Here is a 19,811-nt window from a genome sequence, read left to right on the forward strand (position 1 = left end):
ACTTCCACTTCAGGGGGCGCAGGTTCAGTCCCTGGTCAGGGAACTAAGATCCCACAAGCTGTATGGCACAGCCAAAAAAAAAAAAAAAAAGTTGAACCTCTAAAGAATTCATTACAAGTACATAGAAAGAATCTCTTCTGTATTCTTATAGAAGCTAAGAGTTTTAGAATAAAACCTTTTTGAGTAACAAAAGAAAATCAGTTTTTATGAATTATTACCAATTATTTTTATAGAATTTATGTAAGTCACTAAGATGAGTTTCCACAAACAAAAAAGAAAATAATAAAGTTTATACAATTTCATCTGAGTGAATAGAATATAACTTCCCTGGAGAATTACCCATTGACTGACTTCCAGTTCGGGATGGCAGCGTGAGCATAAGTATCTGTCTTCTTTTTTCACTTGAGGCCCCATTAAAATAGTAGCAAGGAAATAAAATGAGGATTAAATCCATAACAGCATAGAAAACCAGAAAGAGGCCATCATCAGATTAGAGGTTTTAAAAATCTTTGACGAAATGGATGGAAGCATATTGAAAAATGGAATGAAATGCAGTAAATCACAATGCACAATAAATGTAGAGAAAGTTACAGCAGAGGGGCTGTCAACCAGGTAGAACCCCATTATCACCAGGCTGACTCAGACTTGGAAGCTCAGAGGCCTGGGGGGTGGGAGTAAAAGCAGAGGAGCCAAAAATAGGAGGGGACGGTTAAAAGAAAGTCTGCTCACAAAAGAACTGCACGGAATAGCAGCCTGCAGTTGATTCTAGAACAAAGATAAACTGCTTGAGGAGTAGAGAGACAGCTGAGCTGGGAGCCAGCACCCCTAAGTGGCATTTGGGGGCCACCCAGCCCACTTACCCTAAAGCAAACCTGGTAACTAGATATCCCCATTCAGGGGAGGAATTTGAGGGGAAATAGACCTAGATATAAAATAACAAGAAATCCACCTAAAAAGTTTAACCTGGTTCCTAAAGACTAAATATAAATAGACAATCAAGGGGACTTCCCTGGTGGTCCAGTGGTTAAGAATCCATATTGCAATGCATGGGACGCCAGTTCAATCCCTGGTCAGGGAACTAAGATCCCACATGCTGCGGGGCAGCCAAGCCCACGCACCACAGCTACTGAGCCCACGTGCCACAAGTAGAGAGAAACCCGTACACTGAACGAAGAGCCCATGCACTGTAACTAAGAACTGACGCAGCCATAAATAAATAAATAAATAATCTTTTTAAAAAAAAATTCAAGAGGAAGACCAAGGGACTTCCCTGGCTATCCAGTGGTTAGGACTCCCCACTTCCACTGCAAGGGGCGAGGGTTTGATCCCTGGTCTGGGAATTAAGATCCTGTGAGCCGTGAGGTGCAGCCAAAAAGAAAAAAGCGAAAGACCAAATAAGTAGCATATTTGACCCTGGGGATAGAGATAATTTAGAAAATAAGCAATAGCTTTGGGGATATGGGAGGGGAAACTCCTGATAGTATCTTCATAAAGACTTAAATAATAATAGAATGTTACAGAAAATAGAGAAAGAGCTGTTAAAAATTTTAAATGATTGACACAAGTAAATTTAGTGGAAAGGTTGGAAGATAAAGTCAAGAAAATTTTCTTAAGACCTGAGCAAAAGGCTATATGGAAAATGTGAGAGACAAAATATAGATCAATTCTTAGGAGATGTAAAATCTGACAAATAAAATTTTGAAATAGAAAGTAGAGAGAGGGAATTCTCAAACCAATGATAAAAGAAAATTTCCCAGAATGGACAAGAAAAAAAACCTTAATTAAAATGCCCACTTGGGGAGTTCCCTGGTTGTCTAGTGGCTAGGATTCAGTGTTTTCACTGCTGTGGCCTGGGTTCAGTCCCTGGTCAGGGAACTAAGATCCCACAAGCCACGCAGCGTGGCCAAAATTTTTCTTAAATATGCCCACTTTATGCTAAATAAGATGCTTTATAAGATGAAATTTAAGAATACCAAGAGTGGGGCTTCCCTGGTGGCGCAGTGGTTGAGAGTCCGCCTGCCGATGCAGGGGATGCGGGTTCCTGCCCCAGTCTGGGAGGATCCCACGTGCCGTGGAGTGGCTGGGCCCGTGAGCCATGGCCGCTGAGCCTGCGCGTCCGGAGCCTGTGCTCCGCAACAGGAGAGGCCGCAACAGTGAGAGGCCTGCATACCGCAAAAAAAAAAAGAAAGAATACCAAGAGTAACGAGATGTTAGGGAAGAAAAACTTTTTCTCCACTCTGTTATATTTAGTTGTTGGGGACATTAGCAAGAGAAAAGACATTTAATCACGTATGTGTGGGAGTTCATAGAAAATGTGACTCAAAGGGGCAATTAGAATTTGAGGCTGGTGTACCGTTTTAATAGGGGAAGTAGAGGCGGGAGAAGGGTTAGGAGGAAACAAATGATTTGAGGGAAAGATAAATGGGCCCTTAGGAGAAAGATAGCGGGGAGACATGGCAGTTTTTGTGACAGTGTCTGTTTAGGTGTTGTGTGGAGACTTCTCATCTCCAATGATAAGAGTCAGTTTTCTCTGGTTGCTCCTGGGGAGGGGATTTAAGACAACTGAGTTCTTTTGGGAGTCTCTGCTTTTTGGCAGATGGATTTCAGAAATTCAAGTACCTTCTGCTCAAAATAATTTTTATGCCACTGTGGCATGTTCTGGACCCCTTCAGAAGTACTCCAGAAAGCTTTGGAAAGAAAAAGCAAACCAAAACCAAACTGACATCAGATTAATGTCAGTAGCCCTGGAGACTAGAAGGCAAAGAAGGTGATATCATGTATACCATAAACAGAGGAACTGACCCATGGGTCCAGTGAGAAGAAATCCCAGAGTCACAGCTATGCAGCAGGTCCAGTAAGCAGTCTGTACAAATTGTAACAGAAAGTCGGGAAAAATAAGTCCCAAGCAATATAGAGAAAGAACAAGAAATGAATTTTTTTATTGATGACAGTAAAGAACACAAATGTTACTTCTCAACAACAAAAGGAGAAAGGCACTTAGAAACTCCTGCGGAGGGACTTCCCAGGCAGTCCAGTGGTTAAGACTTCGCCTTCCAATGCAGGGGGTGCGGGTTCAATCCCTGGTCGGGGACCTAAGATCCCACATGCCTCAGGGCCAAAAAACGGAAACATAAAAAACAGAAGCAATATTGTAACAAATTAAATAAAGACTTTAAAAATGGCCCACAGCAGGGCTTCCCTGGTGGCGCAGTGGTTGAGAGTCTGCCTGCCGATGCAGGGGACGTGGGTTTGTGCCCCGGTCTGGGAAGATCCCACATGCCGCGGAGCGGCTGGGCCCGTGAGCCATGGCCACTGAGCCTGCACGTCCAGAGCCTGTGCTCCGCAACGGGAGAGGCCACAACGGTGAGAGGCCCACATACCACAAAAAAAAAAAAAAAAGGCCCACAGCAAAAAAAATCTTAAAAAAAAAAAAGAAACTCCCAAGGAAAGATTATAAAAGAGAACCAAGGTCAAATAGAAAACAAAGGAAATGGCTGCATGATTTTGAGTAATTAATAAAATATGCAAAAAAATAATCTGTTTGTCTGAATACAGTGAACATCCTCCTTAGAGTTGCACAAGAGTCATGAGTTCTAAGTGGGGAAGGAAGCTTGTTGTAATACAAATGTTGCTGATTAGCTGCAATAGAATCAATGTATAGACTTAAACATGGTTAGAGAACAGAGCAGGATATAGACGTTAATCTTGATGATGTAAAAATAAAAGTACAATAAATAAAAATAAAAGGGGGGACTTCCCTGGTGGCACAGTGGTTAAGAATCCGCCTGCCAGTGCAGGGGACACGGGTTTGAGCCCTGGTCCGGAAAGATCCCACATGCTGCGGAGCAACTAAGCCCGTGTGCCACAACTACTGAGCCTGCGCTCTAGAGCCTCCGAGCCACAATTACTGAGCCCACATGCCACAGCTACTGAAGCCTGCGTGCCTAGAGCCTGCACTCCGCAACAAGAGAAGCCACCGCAATGAGAAGCCCACGCACTACACCAAAGAGTAGCCCCTGCTCGCCACACCTAGAGAAAGCCCGTGCACAGCAATGAAGACCCAACGCAGCCAAAAATAAACTAATTAATTTTTTTAAATAAATAAATAAAAATAAAAGGGGAGTATATGGACAGCTTGGGGTGCTGGTAGCCTCCTACATAGTGGGGAGGGAGAGTGGTCAGACACTCTAAAGTTACCCCAAAAACCAAAAGATGAACCAGTATTATGTAACTAGCAAAATTCAGGGCAGGGTAAAGTGAAGGGGGTGGTATAAATGAGATAAAGCCTCATCTTTCATTGTGAAGGGTCAATAAATAAATGTCAGGTGGTGATTCTGGCCAGTGGCATGACAGCAAGAGTACCTCCATGCAGAGGTAACCACTAGAAGAGCTGAAAACAAGCTATTTAAAAGGTGATTGCCGGGGGCTTCCCTGGTGGCACAGTGGTTGAGGGTCCATCTGCCGATGCAGTACACGGGTTCGTGCTCTGGTCCAGGAAGATCCCATATGCCGCGGAGCGGCTGGGCCCGTGAGCCATGCCCGCTGAGCCTGCGCGTCCAGAGCTTGTGCTCCGCAACGGGAGAGGCCACAACAGTGAGAGGCCCGCGTACGCGTACCGCAAAAAAAGAAAAAAAAAGAAAAAAAACAAAGTGATTTACGGAACTTCCCTGGCGATCCAGTGGTTAAGACTGTGCTTCCACTGCAGGGGGCGCGGGTTCGACCAGAGATCAGGGAACTAAGATCCCACATGCTGCGAGGCACAGCCAAAAAAAATTAAAAATAAAAAAATTAAATTAAAATTTTTTAAAAAGTGATTCCCTTGGAGAAGAGTGAGACTAGGGAGGGGAAGGGTGGAACAGAGGAATGTTCCTTTTAATTATAAACCCGCCTGTGCTATATTGTATTTTTTTCCTATGTACATGTATTACTTTAATTAAAAATCTATAAAGCAATTAAAAAATTAGTAGCCTAGATTGGAGTAGGAAGATGGTTTGTTCAGTTTCTCAGCTGTGTCTCCTGGATCTGTACATTTCTCAGGACAAAGCAACTTTTAATGCTGGTCTTCCCATTCTGGATTCTTGCCTTCTCCTAGTTTGGACTCTTTTGGGGGTACAAGGGGCTGCAGATAAAATAATTTGTTATAAGAACGATACATGATCATTCTACATTATAATATGTAGAAAACCGAAAAATACAAATAGCTCCCAAAAAAACTGCTAATGTTTTAATGTGTGTTTGCTCACAATCACATATTTATCATATTGTATGTATAGTTTCTGTCATTTTTATATAACAAGATATAAGCATTTTCTTATTTTTTTATTCTTAAGTAGTTTTTAATTTATATTTTATCATATTGATGAAATATATTTAAATAGTTTTATTTTAGGACATATTGTTCTATTGTAAATAGTGATGTGATAAATAGCCTTTTAAATACACCCTCATCTACATCTCTGTTTGTACCTTTCATGTACATTGCTAAGTCAGCCATTTTTCTGACACATTCTTCAGTTTCTCCTTAGCTCTTAGGTGTTTTTTAAGAAAATTGTTTATGTTTCGTCCAGATTTCTTAGTTATTCTCAGCACTAGGGTTGGTGCACATCAGCCAGCCCGTTATCAGAGCAGTAGTCCTGCCCCAGGACTGTGACATTTCAGGGATACAAATCACTTGAAGACGGAAAAACTTGAATCATTCAGCATCTATGACCAGAAGCCATCTGAAATTTACAATAATGTAATTATTTGGAACTCTTAAAATAGAGCTAAAGCTTTACAAAGTAATTGTTAATTCTGATTATAATCAGTGTCACAAGCCTTCTTAAGTAGATTGTTAAAATAAAATTGTGAGGCTTCCCTGGTGGCGCAGTGGTTAAGAATACACTTGTCGAGCCCTGGTCCGGGAGGATCCCACATGCTGCGGAGCAGCTAAGCTCGTGCTCCACAAGTACTGAGCCTGCGCTCTAGAGCCCGCGAGCCACAACTGCTGAGCCCACGTGCCACACAACTCCTGAAGCCCATGCGCCTAGAACCTGTGCTCCGCAACAAGAAAAGTCGCTGCAATGAGAAGCCTGCACACCACAAGGAAGAGTAGCCCCCACTTGCTACAACTAGAGAAAGCCCACACGCAGCAACGAAGACCCAATGCAGCCAAAAAAATAATAAAATTTTTTAAATTGTGTTTATGATGAAAACCTTAGTCATTAGTGCAGCGTGGATGTGAAACCAAGGATCTAGCTGTGGGTGGGACTCTCAGTCAGTGGGAGGAGGAGGGAAGTATACAGCCTTGTGGAGTGTTCTGCAACAGTGATATGAAGCTATTAGGGTTTATATGAACTGTCTTTGATTTGTTTGCTCTAATATAATTTTATAAGCTGTACATGCAACATGCTAAAATGATAAACTTAATTTTGCTGCTGTTTTTGGCCAATGCACGTTATAAAAAGATGAAGAGAAGTACATACAATTATTTTAGCATTCTACTCAAATATTCTTCCTTCATGGAAACAAGTGTCTATTTGTGCCATGGTTTTTCCTGCAGAAGAGCTTAGCTATCGCATTTACCCAGACCTGTCCATAAATGGCTTTTTTAGCCTCTTCTGTTAGAGTTATGGTATACCTACATTTACTAATCTAATTTCTCTTACCTTCTTACCAGGGAGTAAGAGTGCAAAAATTCAGTCAGGAATATTTGGAAAGGGATCCGCTTATTCAAGACACAATGCTGAAAGACTTTTTAAAAAGCTGATACTTGACAGGATTTTGGATGAAGACTTATATATCAATGCCAATGATCAACCAATTGCATATGTGATGCCTGGAAATAAAGCCCAACATGTACTAAATGGGCATTTAAAGGTATGGTATTTTAAATGTTTATTTTATTTTATTATCTTACAATGAGTAGACAGAACTATTTTACTGTGAACTCAAGTGTCTTTTCCAAAGCTTATGGATACTGAATTTATATATACTGTCCTATATGAACATATTCTATTCTTCTTAATTTAGAAAGAGATCTTAAAATTGAACCCAAGTAATGTAACACCTGTCAAAATGAATTGAGTGGGTTGGTTGTCAGATCATTAAATCATCGTATATTCATTAAATAAACATTTATCAGAAAGCTAGTCTGTGCTGGCATGGGAAATATAAAGATGGAGAATATACAGCCCCGTTCCCAAGGGACTTACTATCTACTTGGCATAACAGAAGTACCCCCAAAAAATGTAATTAAGCATTAAATAAAGCCTCTATGTGCATGCACTCATTCCTGTGTTCTCATTTTCTCTCACAAAGGTAGACTTTATGGAAACGGAAAATTCCAGCAGTGTGAAAAAACAAAAAGCTTTAGTGACAAAGGTATCTCAGAGGGAAGAGATGGTTAAGAAGTGTCTTGGAGAGCTTACAGAAGTCTGCAAATCTCTGGGAAAAGTTTTTGGTGTCCATTACTTTAATATTTTTAATACTGTCACTCTCAAGAAGCTTGCAGGTTGGTGTTTGTGAGTCTTCTGTTGCATGGCATAAGTTAATAGGCTAAAAGTTAATCTTGCTAAGGAACTTATCAAGAGCATTAATATATCTCAGTCTTTTTGATCTCTGAATTGCAAGCTCAGAAAAACAGTTTAAACTCATTCTTGAGATAAAATATATTTTTTAAGATATACACAGTACTTTGTTATTCAGACATATGGTATCATTTCAATCTTATACTTCAGTCTAATGCTGCATGTTAGGATATGGATAATTCTAATCGCTAACACCAGATGTCACTTAATGAATTTGTGTGCCTTATTTGCCTGCCTTATGATGTTTAACTATGTGTGTACATGTCTTTGCAATGCGGAGCTAAGTTCCTTTTGAAAAGAGATTTTGTTTTATGCTTCTCTGAATCCGGATCTAGCACACTGCTGTGTCTAAGTATTCTTTGATAAATCCTTGCTGACGTGAGTTATTTCCATGGCTTCAGACAGCTCAACCCAGAATTCTAATAGTAGAGTCCCTGGAAAATAAGTTGGCCACATGGTTGACTGACTAATGTACATTTCCTTCCACCCTCTTCCTTCATAAAAGCTTATAATCATCACTTCTCTCTCTTCCATTCCCACTCCTGCCACCATAGGTCATTACAGTATTTCATCAACTCTAAAATGCCACATTGTTATTTTATGGACTATTGAGAAAGAAAAAAATCTACTAATTAAACTGTGACACAGTGCTTTTATTGAAAGAGTTGTTTTTACTTTATTTAGATTTTTATCACATATAACTGTGCCTATATGGAAAATGCATACAATCAAAGTAGATTGATTTAAGTACTTGTAAAAATTCACATTCAAAACCTGACTCTTCTGAATTATTTTTTGAGTCAGTTGTCCATGTCTTTGTTTTCCCTCATGTCATCAGGAACGTTAGTGACACAGCCTTTTTAGCATGCTCCACTCTGTTCCCCAAAATTTTAATCAAAATCCTTGTCACCCGTTCTGATTTGATGGTGACACTTTCTTGATGATACCAGAAAGTGTCCGCGGGAGGCTGCACGTCTCTCAGTAACACAAATGTAACACTGCTTCATCTACTTCAGGTCATGTAAAGCACTTGGTTGTTTCTTGCAAGAAACTGTGGAATTGTCATTTCCTCCAGAACATACAATTTGCTGTGTTAATGCCAAATTTATCCCCCGTTACTCCGTTTCTGAGCTTTTCTGCATGCACAATCATTTTCTCAATGCTAATCACAATCTAGTCTTTTCTAACACATTTCATGTGCAGTTCAGTTCAACATGTGAGCACTGCAGTGGCGCTGTCGGCATGCCGGCAGCACTGATAGCTATGACTGAGATCTCACATGTGGAGGCAGTGACAGCACAGCTGCCATTTGGCCGTTAGCACTCGTAAGACGCCTCTTGACCTCAGGAATGCCAAAACACACACAAAAAAGAGTATATCTTAGAAACCATGAAATGTAGTATTTTGTTCCTAGGCTATTAGTGAAGTTTCCTAACTGGTTTCCTTATCTCCAGATGTGAACATAATATTCATTTTAATCTTCTAAATACTTGGCTAAAATTCCAACAGCTCTCCAGATAAAGTACAAATTCTATCAGGAATCTGCATTTTTTATTTTATTTATTTATATTTTTTGGCCGCACCCTCACAGCATACAGGATCTTAGTTCCCCGACCAGGGATTGAACCCACACCCCCTGCAGTGGAAGCGTGGGGTCTTAATTACTGGACCGCCAGGGAAGTCCCAGGGATCTGGGACTCCCCCACTTTATCTTCCAGTAACCCTTTCCATAAACCTCCTGGTCTGTCCCACAGGTCTTTTCTTTTCCTCTAAACATAGAAATGATGTTACAATCACGGATTTGAAATCCACCCTTTGCTCAACTCAGATACATGGGAATTATTACTGCCTCACTGCCCATAGCCAGTGCATCAATAAATCCTACAGACCCAGCCTCCAAAACATGTCCGAATCTATTTCTTCTCTCTGTCTCCACTACTACCCGCTAGTTCACAGCGTCCTCTCTCGCACCTGTAGTGGCTTCCACCAGGCTCTGGTTTCCCCTCTTTCCCTTACAATCCATTTCCCATGTACAGCAGCCAGAGTGATCTTTAAAATAACAGGCTTGTCTAGCTGTAAGACTGTTGTGCCTTCTCTACGCAGAAGACTCTTTTTTTAAAAAATTTATTTATTTTATTTATTTATTTTTGGCTGCGTTGAGTCTTCGTTCTGTGCACGGGCTTTCTCTAGTTGTGGTGAGGGGGGGCTACTCAGTTGTGCGTGGGCTTCTCATTGCAGTGGCTTCTCTTGAGGAACACGGGCTCTAGGTGCACAGGCTTCAGTAGTTGTAGCATGTGGGCTCAGTAGTTGTGGCTCACAGGCTGTAGAGCGCAAGCTCAGTAGTCGTGAGGCACGGGCTTAGTTGCTCCGCAGCATGTGGGATCTTCCTGGATCAGGGCTTGAACCCTTGTGCCCTGCATTGGCAGGTGGATTCTTAACCACTGCACCACCAGGGAAGCCCTACGCAGAAGACTCTTAATGGCCTACTTGTTAAAGGCAGAGTACTTGCTTCACCCACGTGCAGAAAGACCTGAAGAACAGGTTTGGGTTGGGGGGAAGTAAGAATTCAGTTAAGGCCTTACTGAGTAGGGTATACAAATGTGGAGTGCAGGGGAGAAGTCGGAGCTGGAAATACAGATGTGGGCCTTTTCTGCAAACAAGCGTCACCATACTTGTAGCTAGACAAGTCTTGGTTGTGAGAACAGTGGGCCAAGAGCAAAGTCCAGTTACCTCTCGGGCACACTGCCCAGGAACCCCCACTCCGCTTACCCCCATATCCCGTGCTCCCTCCCATTCTCGGCCCTGACTCCACACACCTTTGCTGCTGGGATTGGACCACAGGCTCCTGCCCTCTGGGCCTGTGGGCTGCCTCTGTCGGCATTTAACTGCCTTTTAGAAAATCAGCCCATGTACCCGGTGCTCTGCAGCTAGTTGGCACTTAACAAACATGTGCTGAATGGGTGAATGAGCATAAATTCAGTGGGTTTTCTCTGGGTGGTAATTTAAATTTCTAATTTTATGCCCATGCACAGAATCTTTATCGTCTGATCCTGAGGTTTTGCTTCAAATTGATGGTGTTACTGAAGACAAACTGGAAAAATATGGTGCAGAAGTGATTCCAATATTACAGAAATATTCTGAGTGGACATTACCAGGTTCAGTATACAGCCAAATATGGGTTTTCTGAAAACCTCTTTTAATGTTAAACGATGCAGCTCACTGGATTAGAATCATGTGGTTTCTGGCTTGTGTTAATGGTCCCTACACCTTTCACACTGACATCCAGGTTCTCAGAGGAGACCCCAGTGGTATGCCAGGCACCTCTTAGAGGACACCGGTGCTCAGGTCCCCCAGGGGAGACCCGTTACTGAACTTGCTAACAGGACCCAGAGGACGACCTTTGGGCCCAGGAGTTGCTTGTTCTGTTAAGGCAAGTGCCTGAAGAATCTGGAACCCTGGGTGCAGATCACATATCTGCCCCCATCTCACTCTGTAATCCTTGGCAGGCCACACATAGCCTCTTTGTTTTTCAGTTTCTATGTCTGAGGACGGGAAGTGTTATCTGACAATCATGTATAAAGTTTAAGAGTGGAGTTTAAATGTTTTGGGAAAATGAACATGTAATTGGACTACTGGAGAATCTTATTGTTATTAGCCACTGAAAGAATCTGCCCGAGTGAGTGCATCATTAGCGGACCTTCCCAAAGGTTGCTGGAAGCCTGTCATGTAGCACCTCTAATTACGAAGCTCAACACTGAGCTATGGAAAGCATGGACGCGGGGAAAAATCGAGAACAAAGAAAGATTTCGTTGTGGGAGATACAGGTGCAGGAGTCGGGCGCCCTCCTTCAGCGTATTGCCATATGCAGACTAGCCAAGTGAAATGTTTCCCTCTTTCTGTAACGGACCACGGGAGGGGTCCTTCTCAGAGTAGCAGGATGAGACATGAGTGAGCATGCATTTCACATTCTGTCTCTCCACAGTCGTGTTTTATCCATTGACAAAACGCCGAAGAGTCAGGTTTTCGTTAATTCCTCTGTGTGGTAATTATTCCATAAATCCTTACTTCAAATACATTAACCTCTTAGTGGGAACTTAATGTTTGTTTAGTATAGTAACTTGTTTGGATAGGGATTTTTGCCCACGTAAGGTAGGGCTGCTCTGCAAAAACAGCCCACAGTGTGGTCATGATCACTCCCACTTATTGAGGGAGGACAGAGCCAAGAGCTTTGCCTATTCTGTGTCATTCAGTCCTTATAACACTGATTTTATTTTGTTTTTTTATTTATTTTTATTTTATTTATTTATTTTTGGCCACACCACGTGGCTTGCGGGAGCTTAGTTCCCTGACCAGGGATTGAACCCAGGCCCACTGCAGTGAGAGAGCCCAGTCCTAACCACTGGACCTCCCTGGATATTCCCCAACACCCATTTTAGAGGGGAAAAGTGGTGAGGGCTTTTCATTTCCGCAAAGTCCCCCAGCTGGGATGACAGCACACTTCACCCGAGCTGCACTGTCTGCCCGTGTGCCCTTCCTACCATGCAGTAAGGTAGGGTAGCCTGAGGGTGAACCAGACCAGCCAGGAAATATCTTCAGAAAATGAAGACCTGGTCACTGTTAACCTAGAAGGAGATTTCGTGCTTTGGGTGTGCCTTGGGTTGCAAATACCTATGGAAATTACCATCTTCTTTGCAAATGTGTGCTTTCATACAGACCCATTTCCTGCATAGTATGTGAAATGTTCACAACTATTATGCAAAGAAGAGTAAAATGTGGTCTAGAATTTTCTGACAGCCATTTACTAAGTAACTATTGCCCAAAGATGAGGTGCAGGACATAGTTATGTTTTCCTTATGTTGGACTTATTTTTTCAGCATGTGTAAAACTATAAATAAAATTGTCTTTTGTTTAGCGCTTTATACTTTTCAAAGAACTTAACAGGATTAATTGCCCATACAATAACAGGGACGTGGGCTACAGAATGTGAGCTAATAAAACCTGACGTCTCTGGTTAAGTTAAAGAGCATCACACGTTTTCTTAGTGAACTCTGAACCCCTTTCTTTAAAAATAAATTGCCATTGACTACTTTGGGGCTTTGTGAAATTAAATAAGTGCTCAGTTCTTGTGGGGTGTTTGAATCCAAATGGCAAGATGCTACAGGAAAGCAGCTGGGCTTTGGCTGAACTGCACGCCTGTGCTGTGTATCTCCGCGTAGACTGTAACCACACTTGGATCAGAATGGCATCACTGGTAAATGTCTGCATTGTCCATTTGTAGCTGAGGACGATTCCTCACGGAGAAGCCCCTCCAGCAGCAGAGGCACTGGAAGAAATGCCCCTGAGGAGCTGGATGAGGAAACACCCATATCTTCTCACTACTTTGCAAATAAAACCAAAAATGAAAGAAAGAGGAAAAGGATGCCAGCCTCCCAAAGGTCTAAGAGGAGAAAAACTGGTTTCGGTGGTTCCAAGACAAAAGGGTAAGTTCTGCCACCTTTTCTGCAATGTAGGGTAGAAGTGAGAAAAATATAAAAGTACAGCTGCTCTGATTTGCTTTGAAGCATTTATTAAAATAAGCCATTGCCATTGTTAAATGTTGCCTCTCCCGTTTGTGGAGTCAGGATTAAGGTCTGATCCCAAACAAAAACATTTGTTTCAGATTTTTAAGATATCTACTCCTAGGTTGATGATCAAAGTTTTCTAGTTTGCAAAAACTTCTCCAATTTTGACATTACCTTAGGAAAAAAACTTTTTTTTTTTCTGCCAGTTGCTCTTAAGTGAATTTTCCACCTATAATACTGTAAATCATATACTAGCTGAATAAACAGGGGTTTTTGTTTGGTTGGTTTTTGTTTTTTTAAAGTTTCTTTTTATTTATATATATATTTTTGGCTGCGTTGGGTCTTCGTTGCTGTGCACGGGCTTTCTCTAGTTGGCGGCGAGCGGGGGCTACTCTTTGTTGCAGTGCGCGGGCTTCTCATTGCAGTGGCTTCTCTTGTTGTGGAGCACAGGCTCTAGGCACATGGGCTTCAGGAATTGCAGCGTGCGGGCTCAGGAGTTGCGGCATGGGGGCCCTAGAGCACGCAGGCTTCAGTAGTTGTGGCACGTGGGCTCAGTAGTTGTGGCTCATAGGCTCTAGGGCGCAGGCTCTGTAGTTGTGGCACATGGCCTTAGTTGCTCCGCGGCATGTGGGATCTTCCCGGACCAGGGATTGAACCTGTGTCCCCTGCATTGGCAGGAGGATTCTTAACCACTGCGCCACCAGGGAAGTCCCAACAAAGGGTTTTGTTTTCTCATCACCCTTATGCTTTCGCCAATACTTGCTACACCGCTTCTATTGCTGCAGAATCTGCAGGGCCTCCACGCGGAGGCTCCGCACACTCCCTGCCATTCAGTAACACCTGGGAGAGCCAGCCTCCCAAGCTTTGCAGGGTAGCAGAGAAGAGGCCACAGCAGGAACCCCAAGAGGTCAGTCCAGCCCCGCCATCTTCCCTTTCCTACATCTGCCTGGCTCCTGAGCTGGGTTGCACCCACTTTGGGTGCTCTCTGCTCACCAAGGCGGAACAAAGATAGCACTACCATAAGGTCCTGGTGACGATCTGGGCAGCGTCTTATTTCTTCGTAATCACACTGCTTCTGACAGCCCCTTTTTCCTGTTTTCTGCAAGGACATGCTCTGCCCTTGCCTTGTAGGTAAGGTCTGGTAGGGTTGTGACCACCCCATCAGTCTGGAGAATGTGGCCCTAAGCATTTATGTATTGTAACAGAAATGCTTACAGGAAAAGGGAACAAGTCCTCAGGAAACTTGTGCAAGCTGTTGTGGTTTTTTTGGGTTTGTTTTTTTTTTTTGCGGTACGCGGACCTCTCACTGTTGTGGCCTCTCCCGTTGCGGAGCACACCGGACGTGCAGGCTCAGCGGCCATGGCTCACGGGCCCAGCCGCCCCGCGGCATGTGGGACCTTCCCGGACCGCGGCACGAACCCGTGTCCCCTGCATCGGCAGGCGGACTCTCAACCACTGCGCCACCAGGGAAGCCCTGTTGTGTTTTTCTTTTTCAGTTTTTCTACCTCTTTTCCTTCTGGGTAATAAAGACCAAAAATTGAGTGGGGGAAAAGAAAGGAAGGCAGATGTTACCAAATTGTCATTTCCTTGTTAAGTCCATAAACAGACATCTTGTATGTGCTAATCCTTCTGTTGGGGTATAGAAATTAAAGGCATTAGTAAATATTAGTTTAATTTTGTGGGTTTTATTTATTTATTTTAATTCTATTTAAACTTTTAAAAGAAAAAAAAACTTTACCCATTTATCCTACACCCACCCCACTCCAGCCTCTTGCAACCACCAATATGTTCTCACATCTATAAACTTGGTTTATATATATGTATATATATATATTTAGGTTCCACATGTAAGAGAGGTCATACAATATTTGTCCTTGACTTATTTCACTTAGCATAGTGCCCTCGAGGTCCATCAATGTTGTCACAAATGGCAGGATTTCATTCAGTTTTATGGCCGAATAATAATTTTTGTGGTTTTTAGTGTGCAAGTGACCTGCGGATGCTCTTCAGTAGGGACATTTTCTTATTTTCTTCATTTATTCCCCCATTTGGGGAAATACTCATTTCTCAGGCACTCACACAGAGTAGAAGACCTTCAAAGGCCTCTGTCCAACTCCCTGGGATTTATCATGAGGAAGCTGAGGCTTCCTGAAGCTTCCCCTGGGGAAGGTTTACGTGAAGCTGTCCCCAGCCTGGTACCAGTCTCACAGGTGGGACTGGACACTGGCTTACCCAGGCCTGCCTGGAGCACTTTCACTGCTGCACGTGGTCCACGGAGATTCCTGAAAACCCATCATGATCTCCTCATTGTTGGTAGTTAGAACAAAGTAAACCATTGGCTCCCTTATTGTTTTCACAACTTTTGTTGATAAGACGGAAGCACTTTGCCCTATGGCCTAGAACCTAAGCTAATAAGTAGTAAAACTCATATTTGTCCAAAAGCCAGTACCACTTTTGTTTTTGTTTTTGTTTCTTGCGGTACGCGGGCCTCTCACTGTTGTGGCCTACTCCCGTTGCGGAGCACAGGCTCCGGACGCGCAGGCTCAGCGGCCATGGCTCACGGGCCCAGCTGCTCCGCGGCATGTGGGGTCTTCCCGGACCCGGGCACAAACCCGTGTCCCCTGCATCGGCAGGCGGACTCTCAACCGCTGCGCCACCGGGGAAGCCCCAGTACCACTTTTGATGCTAGTTTTTAATTAGCCCGTGTGTTTAAGGTGGGATTATTTTCTAGTCCCTACTGGCTAAAACCAGGAAGTAGTGTAACTTTGCTTTACCCTGTAGCAGCCTCTTTATATCTGTGCCCCGTTATCCTCGTTTCCACTGAACCACTCTGCAAGGTGGCTTCCCACGTGTCCAGGCTGCTCACCTAGCTGAGGATCCACACAGCCACAAAATAAACGTGGCTCTTTGCCAGAACCCTTAACACCCCACCCTACCCTCAGAGTTTCACATCTTCAGAAGAACACGCAATGAACTGGTTGTGTTCTGGGCTCTGAGTGGGAGTAAAATGGATGACTCTGGTGAAATAGAGGCTGCTGATGGCAGATTCATTCTGCAAATCAACATAAACAGCAGGTTTTTGCTGGGGACTTAATATCTCAGCAGGAAATCAGCATAGGGAAATTTAAGGCTGCTTCTCTGCTGGTTTAGCACATCTTTGCCAGTTCTGCAGTAAAATTGCCCTCGAGCAAGAGTTTTTAAAAAACCACTCTTCCCTCAGCCCCACCAAAATGTCATTAGCAGACTGGTGGCCCTGATACCCGGGCCCCTAAATTCAGAGATCAGATCGGAGGCCATTTGTGTGCCCTGATGGTAGGAAATTAACACCAGGCATGAATTCAGCCCTGTTACAATGGGGCGGGAAATACTCGTTTAGGGAAAGGCTAACATGCTGACCCTGTGATTTTTTTTTTTTTTTAACCATTTATTTTCAGGGGAGAGAAAAAGCTGTTATCTTCAGATCAGTGGGGGAAGTGAGGTGCTGGAAGGACTTTGTAATAGGCTGTGGCAGGGGCCTCTCACCCTTTCTTATTTTTTATTTTAATTTTATTTTATTTTTGCGGTACGTGGGCCTCTCACTGTTGTGGCCTCTCCCGTTGCGGAGCACAGGCTCCGGATGTGCAGGCTCAGCGGCCATGGCTCACAGGCCCAGCCGCTCCGCGGCATGTGGGATCTTCCCGGACTGGGGCACGAACCTGTGTCCCCTGCATCAGCAGGTGGACTCTCAACCACTGCGCCACCAGGGAAGCCCTCACCCTTTTTTAAAGGCAGCGAGTGGGAGGTGAGAGCAGGCAGATCTTGGAATGTAGACGAGCGAGCAAGCCCCTGGCAACGGGACCCTGACAGAGATGTGCCAGGCCCCAGCTGCTGCGGGCCCGGGGAACCACATCTGCAGCCTTCCCCTCTGCAGGAGGAGGCTCGCTCTGCTCTGCTCTGCTCTGTCTCCACCCACCCACAAAGCCCCCTTCCTCTGGACTGTGGGAGCACAGTAATTCCACAGTGTCTACTGTCTGGGCATTGAGGCCTTAAACAAGGTATTCTCACTTCCTTTCTGTGGTCGGAGTAGATGGGAAGCATGGATCTCAGCTCAGATGCCTGGAGGGAGGCGTGGGAGAGGGAGGGGTCTGTGAAAGGGTAGAGAGAAGGCACATGGGGTTGGGCTCAAGTCACAGAATCCTTGATGTTTTAGGAGGACAAACGTAGGACAAATTGGTGTAAAGGGTGACAGTCATTTACTCCTTGAATTGTAAAGGAAACTGACCCCATCCAGGGCCATTATAGGCAGAAAATGCACAGAGACATGGAACACCAAGGAAAATCATGGATTATATAGCTGCATGCGGGTTAAGAGAAAGAAAACTGTTCACTTTTGGGTTTATTTGACATTTTAATTTTCTTTTCTTTGTCGCATTTTAGGGGGTTCAGCACATGCAGAAGGATACCTTCTAAAACTAAATCCTCCAGCATATTTGGACCCAGTTCAGCTTTGCATGGCTCTCAAGCAGCATCAGGAGTCAGTAGAAAATTGGGGATTATGGCTCCACCAAAGCCTGTAAATAGGCCATTTCTTAAGCCTTCATACGCATTTTCATAACAACCAAATCTCATCTCAGTGTACATAGATCTTAGTTGTTGTTTGTCAGCATCTGACCATCTGTGAATATAAAGCTGTTAGTTTCGTAATACCATTTGTAATTTTTATCCATATCTATTAATATTTAAATAAGTGCTTGGGGTGACAGTTCTTATTTTTTAAATAAACATTTTCTTTTGAAACGCATGCATGATTTGCTGCCACTGCAAGTGTTGTGGCCATCGTTTCTCAGAACATCTGAAGCAGCAGCTGAATCATCTCAGTGAGAGAAATTTTAAGTACAACATCATGAAACACAGAAGCCAAAGAAAAAGACTCACATGGGACAGCATGAAACTGTAAAACTTTTTGTAGAAGACAATGTAAACAAAATTAAAACATAAATGACAGAGAAAAAAGGGAAACAATATATGGCAAAGGATTAATATCCATAATATACAAAGAGTATCTATAAATCATTAAGAAAAAAAAAGACAACCTAGTAGAAAAATGAACAAAGGATGTGACTAGGCTGTTCTCAGAAAAGGAAATGTAAACAGCCCACAAATATGTGAAAAATGCTGCATCTCCCTCATTAAAAGTACCAGTTAGAACAATGAGATGCCATTCTCTTGCCTAGCAGATTGTCAGCACTTAGATGATATTCCGAATCTGGGGTCCACAAGAACAGGGTCAAATGTTAAGAATGTATTAAATGCTGGTGACGTCCTTTAGCATCAGGGAAGCCTTACTTTTCAAGACCCCTCCCTGAATCGGCTAATGAGCCAGCAAGTCTCATAGTGTTTTGGCACCTCTTTTCGGACTTCCAGTCCCTCATTTTTGGAGACATCTTTTCTTAGCTGTCATGCAACCTTGGTTACACCTGTTTGGTGTCCCACTTCTCTCCTTGACCTCCGTCAAGAGGGTAGAGCTGAGGAGACCTTGCCTGGGCCCAAGGTGTTGGAAGACGGAGTTGGCTGGAAGTCTGTGGCCTTGGCCTGGAGATGGTGCTGAGGCAGACCCTGCACCTACCCCTAGGGACCGCCCTTGTAGCTGCACGCCTACCTCTTGCCTCCTCGACCTCCACCTGGGCCCTTGGTCCCTCGTTTAATGCAGGAGACTGGCAGACAGAAAACTGGCAGACAGGAGTCTGCTGAGGGCCATGCACTGTTAACCTCCAGATGCCTTCAAGAGCTGACATTTTCAGGAACCATCTTTCCGGCAAGCTCTGACTCAAGTGGCCAGAAGAACCTTCTTGGGGTGAGGAGAGGAAATGGAGGGCAGAGTAGCCAGTAGTCAAGGCTGCTGGGATAATGTCGCTGGCCTGAGGTCGCCTTGGAGAGCTGGCAGTGCACGAGGGTGTCTGGCAGGAGGTCACACCCTTCTACCTTCAGCAGCTCTGGCTTTGGGGACAGAGTGGGTAGCCTCTGCACAGAGCTGATGCCACAGAGATCGGGTGACTTCCTGGCTCTGACCTCACTCGTTCATTCATTCCTTTACTGAGCCCCTCTTCTGCCCGGACTCTGGAGCTAGCTGTGCCCTCGGCAGTGCCCACTCTGCCTCCAGGGGCTCCCGGAGCAATGGGGAGGACAGGCGAAGGCAGTGCAGTGGGGGCCCCAGGGTGGAACGCAGAGTCTGTGAGCAGGGCCAGCACCACCCCCACCCCTGTCACCTACACCTTTCACCAAGCACTGAAGAGGAACTCGCTGCAGGAACCTGAAGCCTGGAGACCTTGGGGTAGCCCGGGGTCAGGCAGGCCCCACACCCACCTCTTTAAAAATGTTGGGTTGTGGGGCTTCCCTGGTGGCGCAGTGGTTAAGAATCCGCCTGCCAATGCAGGGGACACGGGTTCGAGCCCTGGTCTGGGAAGATCCCACATGCAGCGGAGCAGCTAAGCCCATGCGCCGCAACTACTGAGCCTGTGCTCTGGAGCCCGCGAGCCACAGCTACTGAGCCCTTGTGCTCCGCAACGAGAAGCTACCGCAATGAGAAGCCCACACACCGCAACAAAAGAGTAGCCCCCGCTCGCTGCAACTAGAGAAAGCCCGCGCACAGCAACAAAGACCCAGTGCAGCCAAAAATAAACTAATTTTTTAAAAAAATGTTGGG

At 44.3% G+C, this 19,811-nt stretch overlaps 1 protein-coding gene across 2 annotated transcripts in view; it reads left to right on the forward strand.

Annotated features, from left to right (window-relative positions):
• BLM (BLM RecQ like helicase) overlaps window positions 1-18,216 on the forward strand; it is a 62,065-nt gene extending 43,849 nt beyond the window's left edge. Inside the window, exons 17-22 of one of the 2 annotated variants that reach the window (XM_060003622.1) lie at window positions 6,659-6,858; window positions 7,300-7,492; window positions 10,601-10,723; window positions 12,847-13,048; window positions 17,040-17,163; window positions 17,546-17,564. In XM_060003622.1, coding sequence (XP_059859605.1) covers window positions 6,659-6,858; window positions 7,300-7,492; window positions 10,601-10,723; window positions 12,847-13,048; window positions 17,040-17,121 — 800 coding nt within the window. In that variant the 3' untranslated portion in view covers window positions 17,122-17,163; window positions 17,546-17,564. Of the gene's footprint in view, window positions 1-6,658; window positions 6,859-7,299; window positions 7,493-10,600; window positions 10,724-12,846; window positions 13,049-17,039; window positions 17,164-17,545 lie in introns of both variants that reach the window. The other variant, XM_060003621.1, reaches the window with a different exon arrangement.
• The last annotated feature ends 1,595 nt before the right edge of the window (window positions 18,217-19,811 follow it).

This window comes from Delphinus delphis, chromosome 2, assembly GCF_949987515.2.
Source record: "Delphinus delphis chromosome 2, mDelDel1.2, whole genome shotgun sequence".
Lineage (NCBI taxonomy): Eukaryota > Metazoa > Chordata > Mammalia > Artiodactyla > Delphinidae > Delphinus > Delphinus delphis.